Raw genomic sequence first — 18,512 nt, forward strand, 5'->3', positions numbered from 1 at the left:
CGCCGTCGTGCCGTCGGATTCAAGAGGAGCTACTACTTCCGCTGCCCGCCGGAACGGGGAGGTGGACGTCGTCTTCATCAACAACCGAACGTGTGACCGAGTACGGAGGTGCTGCCCGTTCGTGGCGCCGGAACCGATCGTGATCAAGATCTTCTACGCGCTTTTGCAAGCGGCAAGTGAACGTCTACCGCAGCAACAAGAGCCTCATCTTGTAGGCTTTGGAATCTCTTCAAGGGTGAGACTCGATACCCCCTCGTTGCTACCGTCTTCTAGATTGCATCTTGGCTTGGATTGCGTGTTCGCGGTAGGAAAATTTTTGTTTTCTATGCAACGTTATCCTACATTTGCTTCTTGAGGTGGAGAGAGATAGGTGAACTGACTCAACATAAAAAGTAAAAGAAAGGTCCTTCAAAGAGGAAAAGCATTGATTGCTATATTTGTGCTAGAGCTTTGGTTTTTGAAAACATAAAGAGAGCATAAAAGTAAAGTTTTGAGAGGTGTTTGTTGTTGTCAACGAATGGTAATGGGCACTCTAACTACCTTATCAACCAGACTTTCAAGAGCGGCTCCCATGAAGGACGTTATCTCTACCAGCAAGGTAGATCATCCCTCTTCTCTTTTGTTTACACATGTACTTTAGTTTAGTTTTTCTTTATTTATGGATGACACTCCTCCCAAACTTTTGCTTACACAAGCCATGGCTAACCGAATCCTCGGGTGCCTTCCAACAATCACATACCATGAAGGAGTGTCTATTTGTAAAATTAAGTTGCTTACTGATGAATCAGAGCAAAACATGTGAAGAGAATTATTAATGCAAGTTAATTAATCGGGCTGGGAACCCCATTGCCGACTCTTTTTGCAAAATTATTGGATAAGCGGATGAAGCCACTAGTCCATTGTGAAAGTCTCGTCGAAGTAAATGACAAGATCGAAAGATAAAACACCACATACTTCCTCATGAGCTATAAAACATTGACACAAATCAGAGGTGATAAATTTTGAATTATTTAAAGGTAGCACTCAAGCAATTTACTTTGGAATGGCGGAGAAATACCATGTAGTAGGTAGGTATGGTGGACACAAATGGCATAGTTATTGGCTCAAGGATTTTGGATGCATGAGAAGTATTCCCTCTCGATACAAGGTTTAGGCTAGCAAGGTTATTTGAAACAAACACAAGGATGAACCGATGCAGCAAAACTCACATAAAAGACATATTGTAAACATTATAAGATTCTACACCGTCTTCCTTGTTGTTCAAAACTCAATACTAGAAATTATCTAGACTTTAGAGAGACCAATTATGCAAACCAAATTTTAGCAAGCTCTATGTATTTCTTCATTAATAGGTGCAAAGCATATGATGCAAGAGCTTAAACATGAGCACAACAATTGCCAAGTATCACATTATCCAAGACATTATAGCAATTTACTACATGTAGTATTTTCCAATTCCAACCATATAACAATTTAACAAAGAAGAACTTCGCCATGAATACTATGAGTAGAGCCTAAGGACATATTTGTCCATATGCTACAGCGGAGCGTGTCTCTCTCCCATAAAGTGAATGCTAGGATCCATTTTATTCAAACAAAACAAAAAACAAAAACAAACTGACGCTCCAAGCAAAGTGCATAAGATGTGACGGAATAAAAATGTAGTTTCAGGGGAGGAACCTGATAATGTTGTCGATGAAGAAGGGGATGCCTTGGGCATCCCCAAGCTTAGATGCTTGAGTCTTCTTGAAATATGCAGGGGTGAACCACCGGGGCATCCCCAAGCTTAGAGCTTTCACTCTTCTTGATCATAGTATATCATCCTCCTCTCTTGACCCTTGAAAACTTCCTCCACACCAAACTCGAAACAACTCATTAGAGGGTTAGTGGACAATACAAATTAACATGTTCAGAGGTGACACAATCATTCTTAACACTTCTGGACATTGCATAAAGCTACTGGACATTAATGGATCAAAGAAATTCATCCAACATAGCAAAAGAGGCAATGCGAAATAAAAGGCAGAATCTGTCAAAACAGTAACAGTCCGTAAAGATGGATTTTATTAGGCCACCAGACTTGCTCAAATGAAAATGCTCAAATTGAATGAAAGTTGCGTACATATCTGAGGATCATGCACGTAAATTGGCTTAATTTTCTGAGCTTCCTACAGGGAGGTAGACCCAGATTCGTGACAGCAAAGAAATCTGTAACTGCGCAGTAATTCAAATCTAGTACTTACTTTACTATCAAAGACTTTACTTGGCACAACAAAACTTAAAACTAAGATAAGGAGAGGTTGCTACAGTAGTAAACAACTTCCAAGACACAAATATAAAACAAAGTACTGTAGCAAAATAACACATGGGTTATCTCCCAAGAAGTTCTTTCTTTATAGCCGTTAAGATGGGCTCAAGCAGTTTTAATGATGCACTCGCAAAAGATAGTATGTGAAGCAAAAGAGAGCATCAAGAGGCAAATTCAAAAACATATTTAAGTCTAACATGCTTCCTATGCATAGGAATCTTGTAAATAAACAAGTTCATGAAGAGCAAAGTAACAAGCATAGGAAGATAAAACAAGTATAGCTTCAAAAATTTCAGCACATAGAGAGGTGTTTTAGTAACATGAAAATTTCTACAACCATATTTTCCTCTCTCATAATAACTTTCAGTAGCAACATGAGCAAACTCAACAATATAACTATCACATAAAGCATTATCATGAGTCTCATGCATAAAATTATTACTCTCCACATAAGCATAGTTATTCTTATTAATTGTAGTAGGAGCAAATTCAACAAAGTAGCTATCATTATTATTTTCATCAAGTGTAGGAGGCATATTGTAATCATAATCAAATTTATCCTCCATAACAGGTGGTACCAAAAGACTACTATCATTATCATCATAAATAGGAGGCAAAGTATCATCACAGAAAATTTTCTCCTCAATGCTTGGGGGACTAAAAATATCATGAAAACCAGCTTCCCCAAGCTTAGAACTTTCTATATCATTATCAACAATGGTGTTCAAAGCATTCATACTAATATTACTACCAGACATGCAAATAAGATTTCATAGGTTTTTTAATTTTCGCATCAAACAATCCATGTTTTAAATCAGGAAATAGAATAAGAAGCTCACTCTTGTACATTATGCCAAACTAGTGTAAACAAGAAACAAAAAGATGCAATTGCAGGATCTAAAGGAAATAGCTTCGAGCACAAACACAATGGCGCCAGAAAAGTACTGTTACCCCGGAACCGGAGTATGAGTGCCTTTTTACCTTTCCTCCCCAGCAACGGCGCCGTAAAAGTGCTTGATGTCTACGGGAGCTTCTATTCTTGTAGACAGTGTTGGGCCTCCAAGAGCGAGAGGTTTGTAGAACAGCAGCAAGTTTCCCTTAAGTAGATCACCCAAGGTTTATCGATCTCGGGGAGGAAGAGGTCAAAGATATCCCTCTCAAGCAACCCCGCAACCACAAAGCAAGAAGTCTCTTGTGTCCCCAACACACCTAATAGGTGCACTAGTTCGGCGAAGAGATAGTGAAATACAGGTGGTATGAATAAGTAGTAGCAACGACACCGGAAAAGTGCTTTACCCGGGACGAGAAACAAGCAGTAGTAACGCAGCAGTAGTAACGCAGTAAAACAGTAAACAAGCAGCAATAGCACTATTTAGGAACAAGGCCTAGGGATTAGACTTTCACTAGTGGACACTCTCAACATTGATCACATAACAGAACAGATAAATGCATACTCTACACTCTTGTTGGATGATGAACACATTGCGTAGGGTTACACGAACCCTCAATGCCGGAGTTAACAAGCTCCACAATAATGCTCATATTTTAGTAACCTTTAGTGTAAGATAGATCAAAAGACTAAACCAAGTACTAACATAGCATGCACACTTGTCACCTTCATGCATATGTAGGAGGAATAGATCACATCAATATTATCATAGCAATAGCTAACTTCGCAATCTACAAGAGATCATGATCATAGCATAAACCAAGTACTAACACGGTGCACACACTTGTCACCTTTGCACACGTGCGGGAGGAATAAAACTACTTTAATAACATTGCTAGAGTAGCACATAGATAAATTGTGATACAAACACATTGCAATCATAAAGAGATATAAATAAGCACCTCACTATGCCATTCAACAGTGAATAAGTATTCCGTGAAATATAGCCTAAGAGACCCACACGGTGCACACACTCGTCACCTTTACACACGTGGGACAAGGAGTCTCCGGAGATCACATAAGTAAAACTCACTTGACTAGCATAATGACATCTAGATTACAAGCATCATCATATGAATCTCAATCATGTAAGGCAGCTCATGAGATTATTGTATTGAAGCACATAGGAGAGAGATGAACCACATAGCTACCGGTACAGCCCCGAGCCTCGATGGAGAACTACTCCCTCCTCATGGGAGCAGCGAGCGGTGATGAAGATGGCGGTGGAGATGGCAGCGGTGTTGATGGAGAAGCCTTCCGGGGCACTTCCCCGCTCCGGCAGGGTGCCGGAACGGAGACTCCTGTCCCCGGATCTTGGCTTCGCGATGGCGGCGGCTCTGGAAGGTTTTCCGTATCGTGGTTCTTCGTATCAGGGTTTTCGCGACGGAGGCTTTATATAGGCGAAGAGGCGGCGCAGGAGGGTCGAAGGGGTGGCCACACCATAGGCTGGCGCGGCCAGGGCCCAGGCCGCGCCACCCTATCATCTGGGGCCCACAGGGCCCCCCCCTGGCGGCTCTCGGGTGTTCCGGATGCTTCCGGTGAAAATAGGAACCCGGGTTTTGATTTCGTCCGATTCCGAGAATATTTCGTTACTAGGATTTCTGAAACCAAAAACAGCGAGAAAACAGCAATCGGCACTTCGGCATCTTGTTAATAGGTTAGTTCCAGAAAATGCACGAATATGACATAAAGTGTGCATAAAACATGTAGGTATCATCAATAATATGGCATGGAACATAAGAAATTATCGATACGTCGGAGACGTATCACAATCAAGGTAGGGCATTTGCAGATAATAATAAAACGGTATCCAAGTACTAAACAACCATAGGCATGTGTTCCATATATAGTCGTACGTGCTCGCAATGAGAAACTTGCACAACATCTTTTGTCCTACCAGCCAGTGGCAGCCGGGCCTCTAGGGAATCTACTGGTAATTAAGGTACTCCTTTTAATAGAGCACCGGAGCAAAACATTAACATTCGGTGAACACATGTGATCCTCATATCACCGCCTTCCCCTCCGGTTGTCCAAATTTCTGTCACTTTGGGGCCTCGGGTGCCGGACAGCAATATGTGTATACAACTTGCAGGTAAGATCATAAAACAATGAATATCATCATGAAACAATAACATGTTCAGATCTGAGATCATGGCACTCGGGCCCTAGTGACAAGCATTAAGCATAACAAGTTGCAACAATATCATAAAAGTACCAATTACGGATACTAGGCACTATGCCCTAACAATCTTATGCTATTACATGACCAATCTCATCCAATCCCTACCATCCCCTTCAGCCTACAGCGGGGGAATTACTCACACATGGATGGGGGAAACATGGCTGGTTGATGGAGAGGCGTCGGTGGTGATGATGGCGATGATCTCCTCCAATTCCCCGTCCCGGCGGAGTGCCAGAACGGATTTTCTGGTCCCGAGACGGAGTTTCGCGATGGCGGCGGAGTTCTGGATGTCTTCTGGCGATTTCGTCTCACCCCCGTGCGTTTTTAGGTCGAAACCCTTAAGTAGTCCAGAGGGGGGCGTCGGAGGCTGGCCGAGGCGCCGCCACCATAGGCTGGCGCGGCCCAGGGGCCCACCGCGCCGCCCTGTGGGGTGGGAGCCTCGTGGCCCCCCTCCTTCTGGTCTTCTGGCTCTGTTAATCTTGTGTGAAAATAGGCCCATTGGAATTAATCCCGGGGATTTTCCTGAAAGTTGAGTTTCTGCACAAAAACAAGACACCAGGGTAATTCTGCTGAAAACAGCGTTAGTCCGTGTTAGTTGTATCCAAAATATACAAATTAGAGGCAAAACAATAGCAAACGTGTTCGGGAAAGTAGATACGTTTTAGACGTATCATGCACTTGCATGATTCTGATCAATTTTGGTATTTGTATCAAATGGTTGATAGGTAACAAAATGTTGTACTAAAGTAGGAATTGCTTGGTTCGGTCTAAACCTGAATGTCACATGTGGTGATCATGTTTGACTACGCATTTCCATGTAATAGTGGTTGCTTCTCCTAATCCGAAGGTAAATAGAAAAATCACAGGGAAGTTGATGCGAACCTGGAAAAAGTCGGAAGAAAAATAATAAGTCAATAGAAATATCCACGCAATAACAATGGACAGATTCATATGTGCGTGATAAAGTTGGGAAACAAATAAACCATAGGATTACTGCATATAATCCTGAAAAATATACTTACTTGTTGAACTTAACTAATGCAATTTTCTGCAAATAAAAGAAAAATTAGTAGTAAGTTAGTGAAAAACATGCAGATGGAGAGAGAGGTCAAGATTACGTGTTCTTGGTAAAATGGGTAAAGTTGTGGCAAAGCTTTGTGTTAGGCACATACCATCAAAGAAATTGTGCAGCAGTGTACGGATCCTTATACGGTAATAGGTGCCTAGCGATTTGGATGAGGATGTCAGGGTGCAGATCGAGAAAAGCGGTCAGATGATGTTTTATGTGTTCGCCTGCATGGAAGATGGCTAAAATCTTCAGCACTACAGAAGGAGACGATGGACGGTTGAAGACTCATGAAACAGTGCATATTGCAAAAGACTTGGTGCTGACAATTAAGTCCGTTAAGAACATGAAATGCTTGGCTAGATCGGAGCCACACATCTGCAAAAATAAGTTGTGGGTTGCATGAATGGTACAATTAATTAATGGCCACGGGATTAAATACCACTTAGATGTAGTAATGCATGTTGAACCGTGAAAAGACCATCCATGTGTAGATCAGATGGCTGATGTTGCACCAAGCTAGTAAATCTAATGGCTAAAACAATTTTGATGATGTGGCTAGGCTGCATGTTAAGATAGACAAATTAAATAATCTCTTAGGGCAAGTACAATGGAGACGCTTAACTGAGGCGCTAGGAAAGAAATCCCAGATGTTTTGGCGGTTCTTTGTGGCATCTATGCATAGCTAAGAGCCAGGCGTTTAGAAAATAAGCACAAAATGTCTCTTCTAGCGCCCGATGCTTAAGCAGGATGGGGAATTGACTTTTTAAGCGCCTGCACAAGCGCTTTCCATTGTACGGAGTACATATCCTTAGTGGGGTTTTGCTTTATAAGAGAGATAGATTCTCCTTGCATCTTAACATACGTGTGTTTTTGAGATGCAACGACCACATAGATTGCTTGGCACACAAGGACTCCACAAACAGCTCTCATCCCCGGGGATTCGATGCGCTCCAAACAGGGTAGAGACGTTACGCTGACTTTTGATCGCTTCAATCCATTGATTTCGTCTAACTATATATACGTACAAGGTACACGGTACACGTAACAAAATCTCAGAGAAAACACAACCTGGTCATGGGATCTAAAAAGAGGAAAGCCAGCGCCCTAACCGACCAGGCTGTGTCTTCTTCTTCCCGCCGCTCCTGGCGGCGGCGGCGCCACCGCAGAAAGGACCGTCCTACTTCGCGGCGAGAGCGGCGGCCAGAGTGGAGAGACTGGGCGGCGCTACCTGGCAATGTCCTGTGTGCGATCCTCGGCCGTCTTCAGATCGACATCCTCCGCGGGACAGGTGCAGGGCTCGCGTGCGCGTCGTGGCGGCGCGCAGCCGTCGAGGATCCGCTGCTCTGGCGGCGCATCGACCTCGCTGACACCGACGGTGACAAGGATAAAGAACCGCCAGCGTGGTGGAGGGCGATGGCACGCACCGCCGTGGACCGGAGCGCCGGGCAGTGCGAGTCCTTCCGCGGCCGCGTCGACGGCGATTTCATGCTCTACCTTGCCAAGCGGTACGTATATAAAGGCTCATCTGATCAGATCTGCAGCCCATCGATCTATTCATCTATCTCTCGACTCTCGTATGCACCTAACTGAGCACCATACTGATACTACGTGCGTGCAGAGCGCCTTCGCTGAGGAGCCTCCATGTGACACGCCTGTCTGTGGTGCCCGGCCAAAAACTCATCGCGCGGGCGATGGAGAAGCTCCCCATGTTGGAGCAGCTCGTGGTGTCGAATGGTTTGTTCGAGAAGCCCCTGTTGTGCGCCGTCCTCGACCACTGCCCACGTCTCCACCTGCTCGACGCCCGCGGCTGTACCACCTTTACTACGACTGGCAAAAGGCTCGTGGCTAGGTGCGAGAGCAGGATCAAGAATCTCTGGCTGCCGCGGCTGCCGCCCGGTTGTTCGTGCTGCAGGCGAAGAGCTCAGAAAATTGCCGACGAAGAAGATAAATAAAATTAGGGCAGCAGATTGATATGATGCCAAGGCCCCATTAATAGTTAGTTTCGGTGTCAGTTTTGTTTCCAGATACATTAGCTATTATTTAGTTTAGCTGCTCTTTGTGTTTTCCATATAAACTGTAGTCCCTCCATCTCACAAAAAATGTTTTAGATTTGTCTAAATTTGAAAGTATCTAGACACTATGTCATTTGTAGTGGAAAGGCAGTCAATCTTCATCAAATTCATGTATGAAGGCTTTGTCAGCTTGATGTGGCTTTTCGTCATTTCTTCGAAATATGCTTTCCCCCGCTTTATAAATTAAGCCACAACGGCCAAACTGATACAAGGTGGAGCGGCGAAACTCTTACAAAGTAGATCCATGAAAAGAACAAAAAAGAACACGGAAAACCAAAACTTGCCACCGAAGACATTGAAACGAGACCGAGTCAATTCGGGTCCACGACAAGCCCCAAGAGGGGAACGACACACTGCGCCACCTCCGTTGAGACCACGAGGTCTAGGGTTTTCACCCCGAAGCCGTATCGTGGGGAGGATACTCGCAACGACTCCCAAGAGGGGTACGACACCCGCATGCACCACCATCGTTGGCGTAGAGGCGCTAAGCTTTTGCCCAGAAACATCTTCCAAAGCCGAAGCGCCGTCAACACCAGGATCCCCGACCGTCCGCTCCACGCTATCCCCATGACCGAAGAGTGAGACCATCACCACTAGCACGTTGCTCGTTGTAGAGCCATCCACGCAGTCCAACTTCCGAGGCCACCACCCCGACATCCCCCAAACTCAAGCCCATGACTTGACCAACACAACGCAATCCAGTGGGTTTGAAAGGGTAGGACGACACCATAGACAACAGACACTAGGACAAACGGCAGCCCAGGGCCGATATCCTCCCTCCACCACCTGAGATGCTCGTTGTCCAGACGCAGGCCGATTAGGCCTAGATAAGGCTCGGCCACCTGCCAGGCCCCAATCAGGCCGCATTAGCCGTGCCGCCGCGGTGCTGCGCCTAGGCCGCCGCTGCCATCCACCTGCTGATCCGTGCCAGACCGATTATTGCCACCACCGACCGAAACTGCCATGTGCTAGCCAGTCGTCATGAGCAGCGTCACCGCTGCCTCACTTCTTGCCTGATGCCCCGGCCGAGGCCGCGCACCATCGCAAAGGAATACCACCACCGCAATGCCCCGGGACAGAGCCACGCCGTTACCGACGCCGCAACATCGCCCGTCAAACCGGTCACTTTGTCGTCATCCAAGAAATCGCCTCCTCAGGCCACCAAGACCATCACCACGTCCCTCCCAGACGAAAGTGAGGGGCCATGCTGCCAGGAGCAGCCTGGGAGGATCCCCCACCGACGCTGACCCCACCGAGGCCCGCTTGGCCCAAGACAAGGCCCGTATGGCCTAGATCGAGACCTGCAGGGACAAAGCTATTCCTACATCCAAAGGCAGATCGAATGTAATCAATGTCAAGCAACACCACCTGACGTTGGTGCCCTCCATCATTCATTACATCCGACATACGATTCTTGTTGACATGGCGTGCCTCCTTCAGCCTTACCGCGCCACCGAGCCGTCATCACCCAAGCCAACGATCACATCTATGAGGAAACAAGCTGCAAGAGGGACCCCGCCTCCGTTGTCAGCCTCATGCCTCTACTCTTAATAATACAAATTTATTCTATAGATGCTGATATTTTGCTATGTATTCGGTCAAACTTTACAAAATTCGATTTTGATTAAACTCAGAATACAAGGTAATTATGAACGGATGGAGTATACTCCTTACTTTCTCACAGTAGCTTGTACATTATAAATATGTAGTTTCGGAGCAAAAATACTAAAAATCTAAGATCCCGTCCCAGATTACAATAAGGATCTACATCTGCAGGTGGAGATTTACTCGTCGATCTTAGGGAATGAAAACTAGACATTTACTCAATCGATTTTGGTTATGGACTTATGGTTCACTCTATGTAATATTGTTGCCTATGCCAAAGATAATATGCAAGGCTATGGTGGTTGATGAGAAAACTGTTGGCTACATGGACACGAGCATACACGAAGATTCTTCCCATTACAGAAATGTGCGCATGCTCCTAGGAAGCACCTTCTCGTATTTGTCGAGGTCGGCCTCGTAACGTGAAGGACCAGAGTAATCATCGTCGGAGTTCTCTGACAATGACTCCCAAAGGTATGTGTCGTACGGACTGTCGTAGTCTATTTCTTTGCAAGCGAACCTAGGGCTTCCAACCTTGAAGTCGCAATCATCCATCGAGTCTCGAGGAAGTCGCACCGTCTTAATACGGGCGCACTTCTCTCGCAGCAGCGTGCCCTCATCATCGTCTACACTGTCCATGTCGATGTTGAAGCAATGGCGTAGGTCAAGTGACTCCAGGTGCGGGCAGTTCTCCAAGATTGCTGCCAGCCCTTTGTTGGTGAGGTCGTTGGCAATGAGCTGCAATGAGCGCAGCTCATGCATAGTTGCAATACCCTCGGCATCAAGGTCCTTGGGGATGATCCATCGCCGTTCATGGAAGTAATGTTTGTTCGTTCGGAAATGCTTCAGCATTGGGCATGCTCGCTGAAGAATCTCGTGCACCGTAGTCCTTATTAGCTCTGGACACTGCGACAGCTCGAGCTCCTCGAGTAGATGAAACCTTGTTAATTGCTCTTCAAGCCCATCAAGTGAAATGGCACAAGAAATGAGGCGAAGGCTCTTCAAAAAGGGAGCCCTGCAAAGATTAAACACACGTCTAATTCTAGGAAACCAACAATATATAGTAGCATTGAAAATGTTCCGACATTAAAAAAACAGTGAAGTATATAGCTTGTTTGATAAATACGGTCGCTAAAATAAAACAATATTCAACAGAAGGAATAAAGATAAGGCATTGCGAAGAATGAAAGCATTTTCTCACAGATCTATGCTTGGACAATGTTTATCTATAAATTTAGAAGTTCAATTTATTGTCAGATGGTTGCTGAAACAGAAAATCGTCAGCAATGACTTTGTCCCATGCACAAGACCTCCAGTGCATGGAAACATTCTGTTTTGTTGCCACATATCAATAAGTTTGAAACTTTTGAAACAAAACGAAACTTAAAAAAACTCAGTGCACGAATCGCAAAGAAAAATAGTTGGGGAATCTGGCGGCATAAACGCGCACGGGCGCTCACAGTTGTATGCCAATGTGGCTAAAGTGTAGTTGGCTAGTTGCATTAATCTGATGATCTCTTGTGTAAGTTCAACTAAGTAATTTCTTGAAATAGGCTTTCGCCCTGCTACAATAATATAACAACCAACCAATACAACGAGCAAGCTAGGGCTGCAGCACAACCAAGCCCAAAAGAAAAAAAGAAAGGGAAAGAAACTAATACCGACAGCGGCAGATCGACGAAAACGAGGACGACCATCAACCGATGAGCCCTACGGAGAAGTACCACCACGTTCCTAGCACACCGAAACATCTCATACAAAGCAACACCTTCAACAAGGGAACGACGACGACGCCGCTGCTACCCGGACTATTCTTAGGGTTTCTCCCGGTACACGGAAGGGGTTGGGGAGGAGGTACATCTGACGCCCTCTATGAAGGCAAGGAGGCACCCGCAGGTGTCACCGCATTGGTGTCGGACATGCCGACAAGGAATTCTCCCGACCACCACACCCACCACTGAGACGCTCCGGCGTGCTCCCTCTTACATGCTGCCCACCAGCACACGCCACCACAATCTTGTAGCCATCCTCGCCATTTCACTGTGGTCACTGGAACAGTGCCTAGAGGAAGAGAATGGATGCAACAGGGATGGGGTAGCAACACCGCAAATGCGCGGGAGGGAACTACCTCCACCGCCTTTGTGGTAGTCGACCAGACATGGCAATGAGGGCAAACCAGGCCCAAACTGGCCCGACTGGGCCCAAACTAACCTGCAAAGCCCCCTGCCAAGCCGCAGCAGGCCGGCCGAAATGCCGCACCACCCAACCACCGCTGTCGCGCCTTCTCCGCCTCGAGGCTGTCGACACGCCTGACGCAGGACGCCCAGCCCCTCCAGTGCCCGATCTCGGCCTAGATCTAGGTAGAGCAGGCCTGCCATCTCGCCGCCCGCCTGCGTAGCTCCGCCGCACCTCCTCCCACCCGACGCACGGGTTCCACGCCGCCGCGCCAGATCACCGCCTGCCGAAGTTCACCGCCGCCAACCCGAGATCCCCACGCCCCCTACCGTGTCGCGGGTAGAGTCATCCCCGCACCACCGGCACCACAGGGGCAAGGCCGACAACGCACGCCGACAGCGAGAGGGGAGAGCAGGAGAGAAGGCCTAGGGGTGGCCGGGGGCATGGGCGGACCTAGCGGGGGGGCCGGGGGGGCCTTGGCCCACCCAGAAATCTGGAAAAAGAGTTGGGTACCACTATTCTCTGGCCCAAACCAAGTCGCCTCATCGCGTGAGCGGCCGAGCCCGAGATACGCAGCCAGTCATCGAGGAAGTGATAGCTCCGAGCTCCGCGGCCTCGGCCTCCGTCCTCCGCTCTCCGGCCGCCCGAGGTCCAACGGTGGCTGCCCCTTGCACCCTCCGCCCCCAACTCGCCGGCTGGCCTGGCTCGGCCCTCCGTCGGGTCCGCCACCAACTCCGCCGGCAGCAGCCCTCCGCTGGTCCGCCCTCAACCCGCCGTCAGTAGCCCCAGCCCCTGGCTGGACTCGGATAGGTACTTGGCTAGCCACCGGAGCCCGTAGCTGCACAACACTCTAGCAGTCCAGCCAGGAAGATACCAGCAAAAGTCCCACCCGGATAAAAGTTTGCAGAGCAGCAGGCAGGTTCGCAAATTTTTTGACCAGCTCCCGATTGAATCTGTGTGGCATATTTTGCAAAGTCCAACATATTTAGCATTGCTGGGTGTACCGATTTACTCATTTACTTATGAACTGCCGATATGTAGTATCTATGTTGCTATATCTCTGTCTATGGACAGATTGAATCTGTGTCGCTATATCCCTGTCCATGGACAGATTGAATCTTTGTGCTGCCTGGGCTGTCTCTGTCATATTGATTTAATTGGTAGTTTGGCACTTGTAGAAAGCTAGAAATGAAGAGGAATATGTTTTATTTCTATTGTGTAGAAATGAAGGGAATAACCAAATTGCATCATTTTTCGAGAAAGGTCGTAGATGATGAAGGAACCGAAGAATGATGTAATTTTTCCATCTATGCTATCTTCTATCACGTAAGACTCTTCTTATGTTTTAAACTGTTTGTATTCCAATCGTGCATATTTGATATATGTATTGAACTTCAATGTTGACAAGAGATTTGTCTTATATATTGCTCATTTGGCAAACATTTTCACAATTGAGGGGGCGCAAAAATTTTTTTTTGGAGGTGTGCCCCCCCTCCAATTTCTTCCTGCGTCCGCCACTGGCCGGGGGAGGGCGCGGCCCGGCCGCTGTGGGGAGGTGGTGCGGGTTGCGGGGGGGGGGGGGGGGGTCACCTCAACTAAGTAATTAAAGTCTATATTTCAAGCATAGATTGACAAACAAATTTTGAGTTAGCTCCAGATCCTATCTCTCTTAACTTTGAACACATCTCTGAAGTTCACTCTATCCAAGAGTTGCCAAATATAGTTTCAGAAAAAATAGACACCAAATATAGTTTCAGACATAGTTATCTTTGCTCTCTGAATTCTAAACAATTGCAAATTTCAGAAACAACTATAATGGTGGCAGGTGAACACGGAATTTTTTGTGATGATCTAGAATATGTATTTCGGTATACTACTACCTTTTAAGCTACAGAAGACTAAAAATGTAGAAATCATTAACTAACTAGGTAGTGTGCAGTAGAATATATATTTAGATACCCTTCTATGTTGTAGCTTAAGAACCATGTTCTGTTAAATACTTCTTGAGAGCATGTATTTTATTTCAGGGACAACTCTTGAGACCATGGGACTGTATATATCCTCTTAACACCCTAATTACAATTTACAAGTTGTTACATGGTCGAGGTACTCCAAGGCTACTATGAGCCAACTAAACTATAGAAAGAATATTTAGCGCAAGAGATAGTGTTTCCTTTCTTTAAGAAACATAATTTTCTGGAAAATATATAAATCTTATCTGTAATAGTTTGAAGGTAAACTGCAATTAACAACATATGTAACCAAGAAAACAATCCATAAAAGATTTAGACGAGACACAAAAATAAACCTATGTCAGTTTAAAAACCACAATATACTATTCATTGGAATTAAAACCAAGTCGACCACCACTAAGTCACTAACAGTAGGTTCAAGACCTAATCAAACAAACACGTTAAAATTATCTTCAGGGAGTTTGTAGATGCTTACTGCTCGCTGAGGTACAAGAGGAATCCGTCGTCGCCAGCGTACTCGCCACAGAATGCCTCGCATTGCCCCAGGCTGCGTTGGACGGCGGCGCAGGCCATCCCCTGGCGGTTGAGCCTGAAGGCGAGCTCGGCGTTGCCGCGCATGACGATGCGGCGCCACAGCACGGGCTCATCCCGCGCCGCGCGGCGCCAAGAGCGGCACACCTGGTCAGCCCCCATGAGGATGTCGATGTGATCCAGCTTCTGGAAGACTGCCAAGATCGAGTCCAGCGGCATGTCCGCCCAGTTCCTCGGGCTCTCCTCCTCGGCTGTAACCTTGGCCGTTGCCTTCTTGCGGCTGCGCCGATGGCGGGCGCCACGGCGGCGAGAAGGGGAGGGCATGGCGTGGCGTGGTGTGTTTTGGGACATGAGAGCGTTATGGCTCCATATATGAGATCAGAGATTTCTGGGCGGCCGGTGCGTGCGGCGGTGCCCCGGACTGGCTGTTGAGATCGCCGAAGACTATTTCTACGAGGGCGATGAGTGTGATATCTTTAATTGCTAGAGGTGGTGTATGTACATAAAAAGTTCGTTTCCTACGTCTAAAAATCCGCTCCGTCGGTGTAGATCGATACAAAAAAAAAAGTATCAATCTAAATAGTCAGAGATCGGATCGGTGTGGGGGGTTTGGTAGCTTGCATGGACCTTGGCTCGCATCGGTCCAATAAATTTCGGTCCGTTTGCATGTCTCCACTGTGTTTTTTATGAACCGGGTTTTAAAGCACCCCGGGACAGCCCTGGAGGAACACCCGGAATGGCATTTTCTCCAGGGCTAGGTGACGAGGCGGTTCCTCGGCAATGCCCACCATGAGGGGTTTGGGTTTTAGAGAAAGGCGACGACGGAAGTTCCGGGAGCGAGGCGGTACACGACGTACCCAGGTTCACGTCCCCACGGTGGAGGATCGCTACGTCCTGCTAGCAATCCACTATATGAATATATATGGGTACAGGAGGGCCGCCATAGGCGGAGTTGTTGAATCTAGTCTAGTTCTAATCTGTGGGTTGTGATGTCTAGGCGTGTCGCCCTATGTTTTATGTTTCTCAATATGCGTGTCCCTAAGGGGTGCCCCTGCCTGGCTTTATATATCAGCCAAACTAGGGTTTACAAGAGTCCTAGTAGGATTCATGTTAGAGTCTTCTTTCCTTGTAGTCCAAGTTGATATTCCTTGCGGGTCTCGTCGAGTCCTTATGCTGGTCCATCTTCATAGTTTGCACCGGGTATGGCAATGTCGAGTACCCGAAGGGTTATGCCCACGTCAGTAGCCCCGAGTGTCTGGCCGAAGTGAAGCTTCGGGTAGGGACTAAATTTGTCTTCGCCGAATGTCTTGATCATCTGTTGAATCTTGTGCTTGATGTAGAGTCGAAGTTGCTTTTGGTCGGGTGCGCGAAGCGCTCCCGATGGGAGTAGCCCCCGAGTCTATGGGCGGGTGCTTGCAGCCACGCATAGACTCAAGTTGTACTACTCGAAGATCTTGATTGTTGATGTCGACGTCTTCAACTTTATTCTTCTTTGTTGACGAGGTTGCCATATTTTTTATCGGGTGCGCGACTAGGGCTCCCGATGGGAGTAGCCCCGAGCCTGTAGATAAATATGAAATAGTTATGTATAGGGTGTAAAAAATGCTAAGTCAAATACCGTACATGTCCTCGCGTTCCGAGAACATGATACCGATAACTCTGATGATTTCACTGATAGAGGAGTTGACGATTTGGATGATATCCCAGAGAAGCCGATGATTTGGATGATGGCCTGATACGTCTCAAACGTATCTATAATTTCTTATGTTCCATGCTACTTTTATGATGATACTCACATGTTTTATACACACTTTACATTATTTATATGCATTTTCCGGCACTAACCTATTGACGAGATGCCGAAGAGTCAGTTGCTGTTTTCTGCTGTTTTTGGTTTCAGAAATCCTACAAAGAAAATATTCTCGGAATTGGACGAAATCAACGCCCAGGGTCTTATTTTTCCACGAAGCTTCCAGAAGACCGAAGGAGATACGAAGTGGGGCGACGAGGCGCCGCCACCATAGGGTCGCGCGGCCAAAGGGGGGGGCCGCGCCGCCCTATGGTGTGGGCCCCTCGTCAGCCCTCCGACTCTGCCCTTCCGCCTACTTATAGCATTCGTCGCGAAAACCCCTGTACCGAGAGCCACGATACGGAAAACCTTCCAGAGACGCCGCCGCCGCCAATCCCATCTCGGGGGATTCAGGGAGATCGCCTCCGGCACCCTGCCGGAGAGGGGAATCATCTCCCGGAGGACTCTTCATCACCATGATCGCCTCCGGATTGATGTGTGAGTAGTTCACCCCTGGACTATGGGTCCATAGCAGTAGCTAGATGGTTGTCTTCTCCTCATTGTGCTATCATGTTAGATCTTGTGAGCTGCCTATCATGATCAAGATCATCTATTTGTAATGCTACATGTTGTGTTTGTTGGGATCCGATGAATATGGAATACTATGTTAAGTTGATTATCAATCTATCATATATGTGTTGTTTATGTTCTTGCATGCTCTCCGTTGCTAGTAGAGGCTCTGGCCAAGTTGATACTTGTAACTCCAAGAGGGAGTATTTATGCTCAATAGTGGGTTTATGCCTCCATTAAATCTGGGACAGTGACAGAAAATTCTAAGGTTGTGGATGTGCTGTTGCCAGTAGGGATAAAACATCAATGCTTTGTCTAAGGATATTTGTGTTGATTACGTTACGCACCATACTTAATGCAATTGTCTGTTGTTTGCAACTTAATACTGGAAGGGGTGCGGATGCTAACCTGAAGGTGGACTTTTTAGGCATAGATGCATGCTGGATAGCGGTCTATGTACTTTGTCGTAATGCCCTGATTAAATCTCATATTAGTCATCGTGATATGTATGTGCATTGTTATGCCCTCTCTATTTGTCAATTGCCCAACTGTAATTTGTTCACCCAACATGCTATTTATCTTATTGGAGAAACACCACTAGTGAACTGTGGACCCCAGTCCATTCTTTTACATCTGAAATACAATATACTGCAAACTCTGTTCTTTACTGTTCTTCGCAAACAAACATCATTTTCCACACCATACGTTTAATCCTTTGTTTACAGCAAGACGGTGAGATTGACAACCTCACTTTTAAGTTGGGGCAAAGTATTGTGATTGTGTTGTGCAGGTTCCACATTGGTGCCGGAATCCCTGGTGTTGCGCCGCATTACACTCCGTCACCAACAACCTTCACGTGTTCCTTGGCTCCTACTGGTTCGATAACCTTGGTTTCTTACTGAGGGAAAACTTGTTGCTGTACGCATCACACCTTCCTCTTGGGGTTCCCAACAGACGTGTGTCAACTACACGTCAGCAAGATATTTTCTGGCGCCGTTGCCGGGGAGATCAAGACACGCTGCAAGGGGAGTCTCCCACATCCAATCTCTTTACTTTGTTTTTGTCTTGCTTTACTTTATTTTATTTACTGCTTTGTTTGTTCTCTATATCAAAAATACAAAAAAATTAGTTACTAGTATTACTTTATTTACTGTCTTTTTTGCGTTCTCCATATTAAAAACACACAAAAAATTAGTTACTTGCATTTACTTTATTTACCTTTTGTTTATTTCATCATGTTTCCTCCTAAGTTCACTCTGAAAGACATACCGGTAGGACGAGGGTCCATC

The 18,512-nt window shown here is 46.5% G+C and overlaps 1 protein-coding gene across 1 annotated transcript; it reads right to left on the reverse strand.

Annotated features, from left to right (window-relative positions):
• Nucleotides 1-10,542: 10,542 nt before the first annotated feature.
• On the reverse strand, nucleotides 10,543-15,083 carry LOC124683022 (putative F-box/LRR-repeat protein 23). The gene is made up of 2 exons (XM_047217604.1): nucleotides 14,824-15,083; nucleotides 10,543-11,200 (listed from the first exon to the last, which is right to left on the reverse strand). Exons 1-2 carry the CDS (start codon nucleotides 15,081-15,083, stop codon nucleotides 10,543-10,545), a joined length of 918 nt encoding a protein of 305 aa, XP_047073560.1.
• Nucleotides 15,084-18,512: the final 3,429 nt, after the last annotated feature.

The sequence above is a fragment of the Lolium rigidum genome, chromosome 1 (assembly GCF_022539505.1).
Source record: "Lolium rigidum isolate FL_2022 chromosome 1, APGP_CSIRO_Lrig_0.1, whole genome shotgun sequence".
In the NCBI taxonomy this organism is placed as follows: domain Eukaryota; kingdom Viridiplantae; phylum Streptophyta; class Magnoliopsida; order Poales; family Poaceae; genus Lolium; species Lolium rigidum.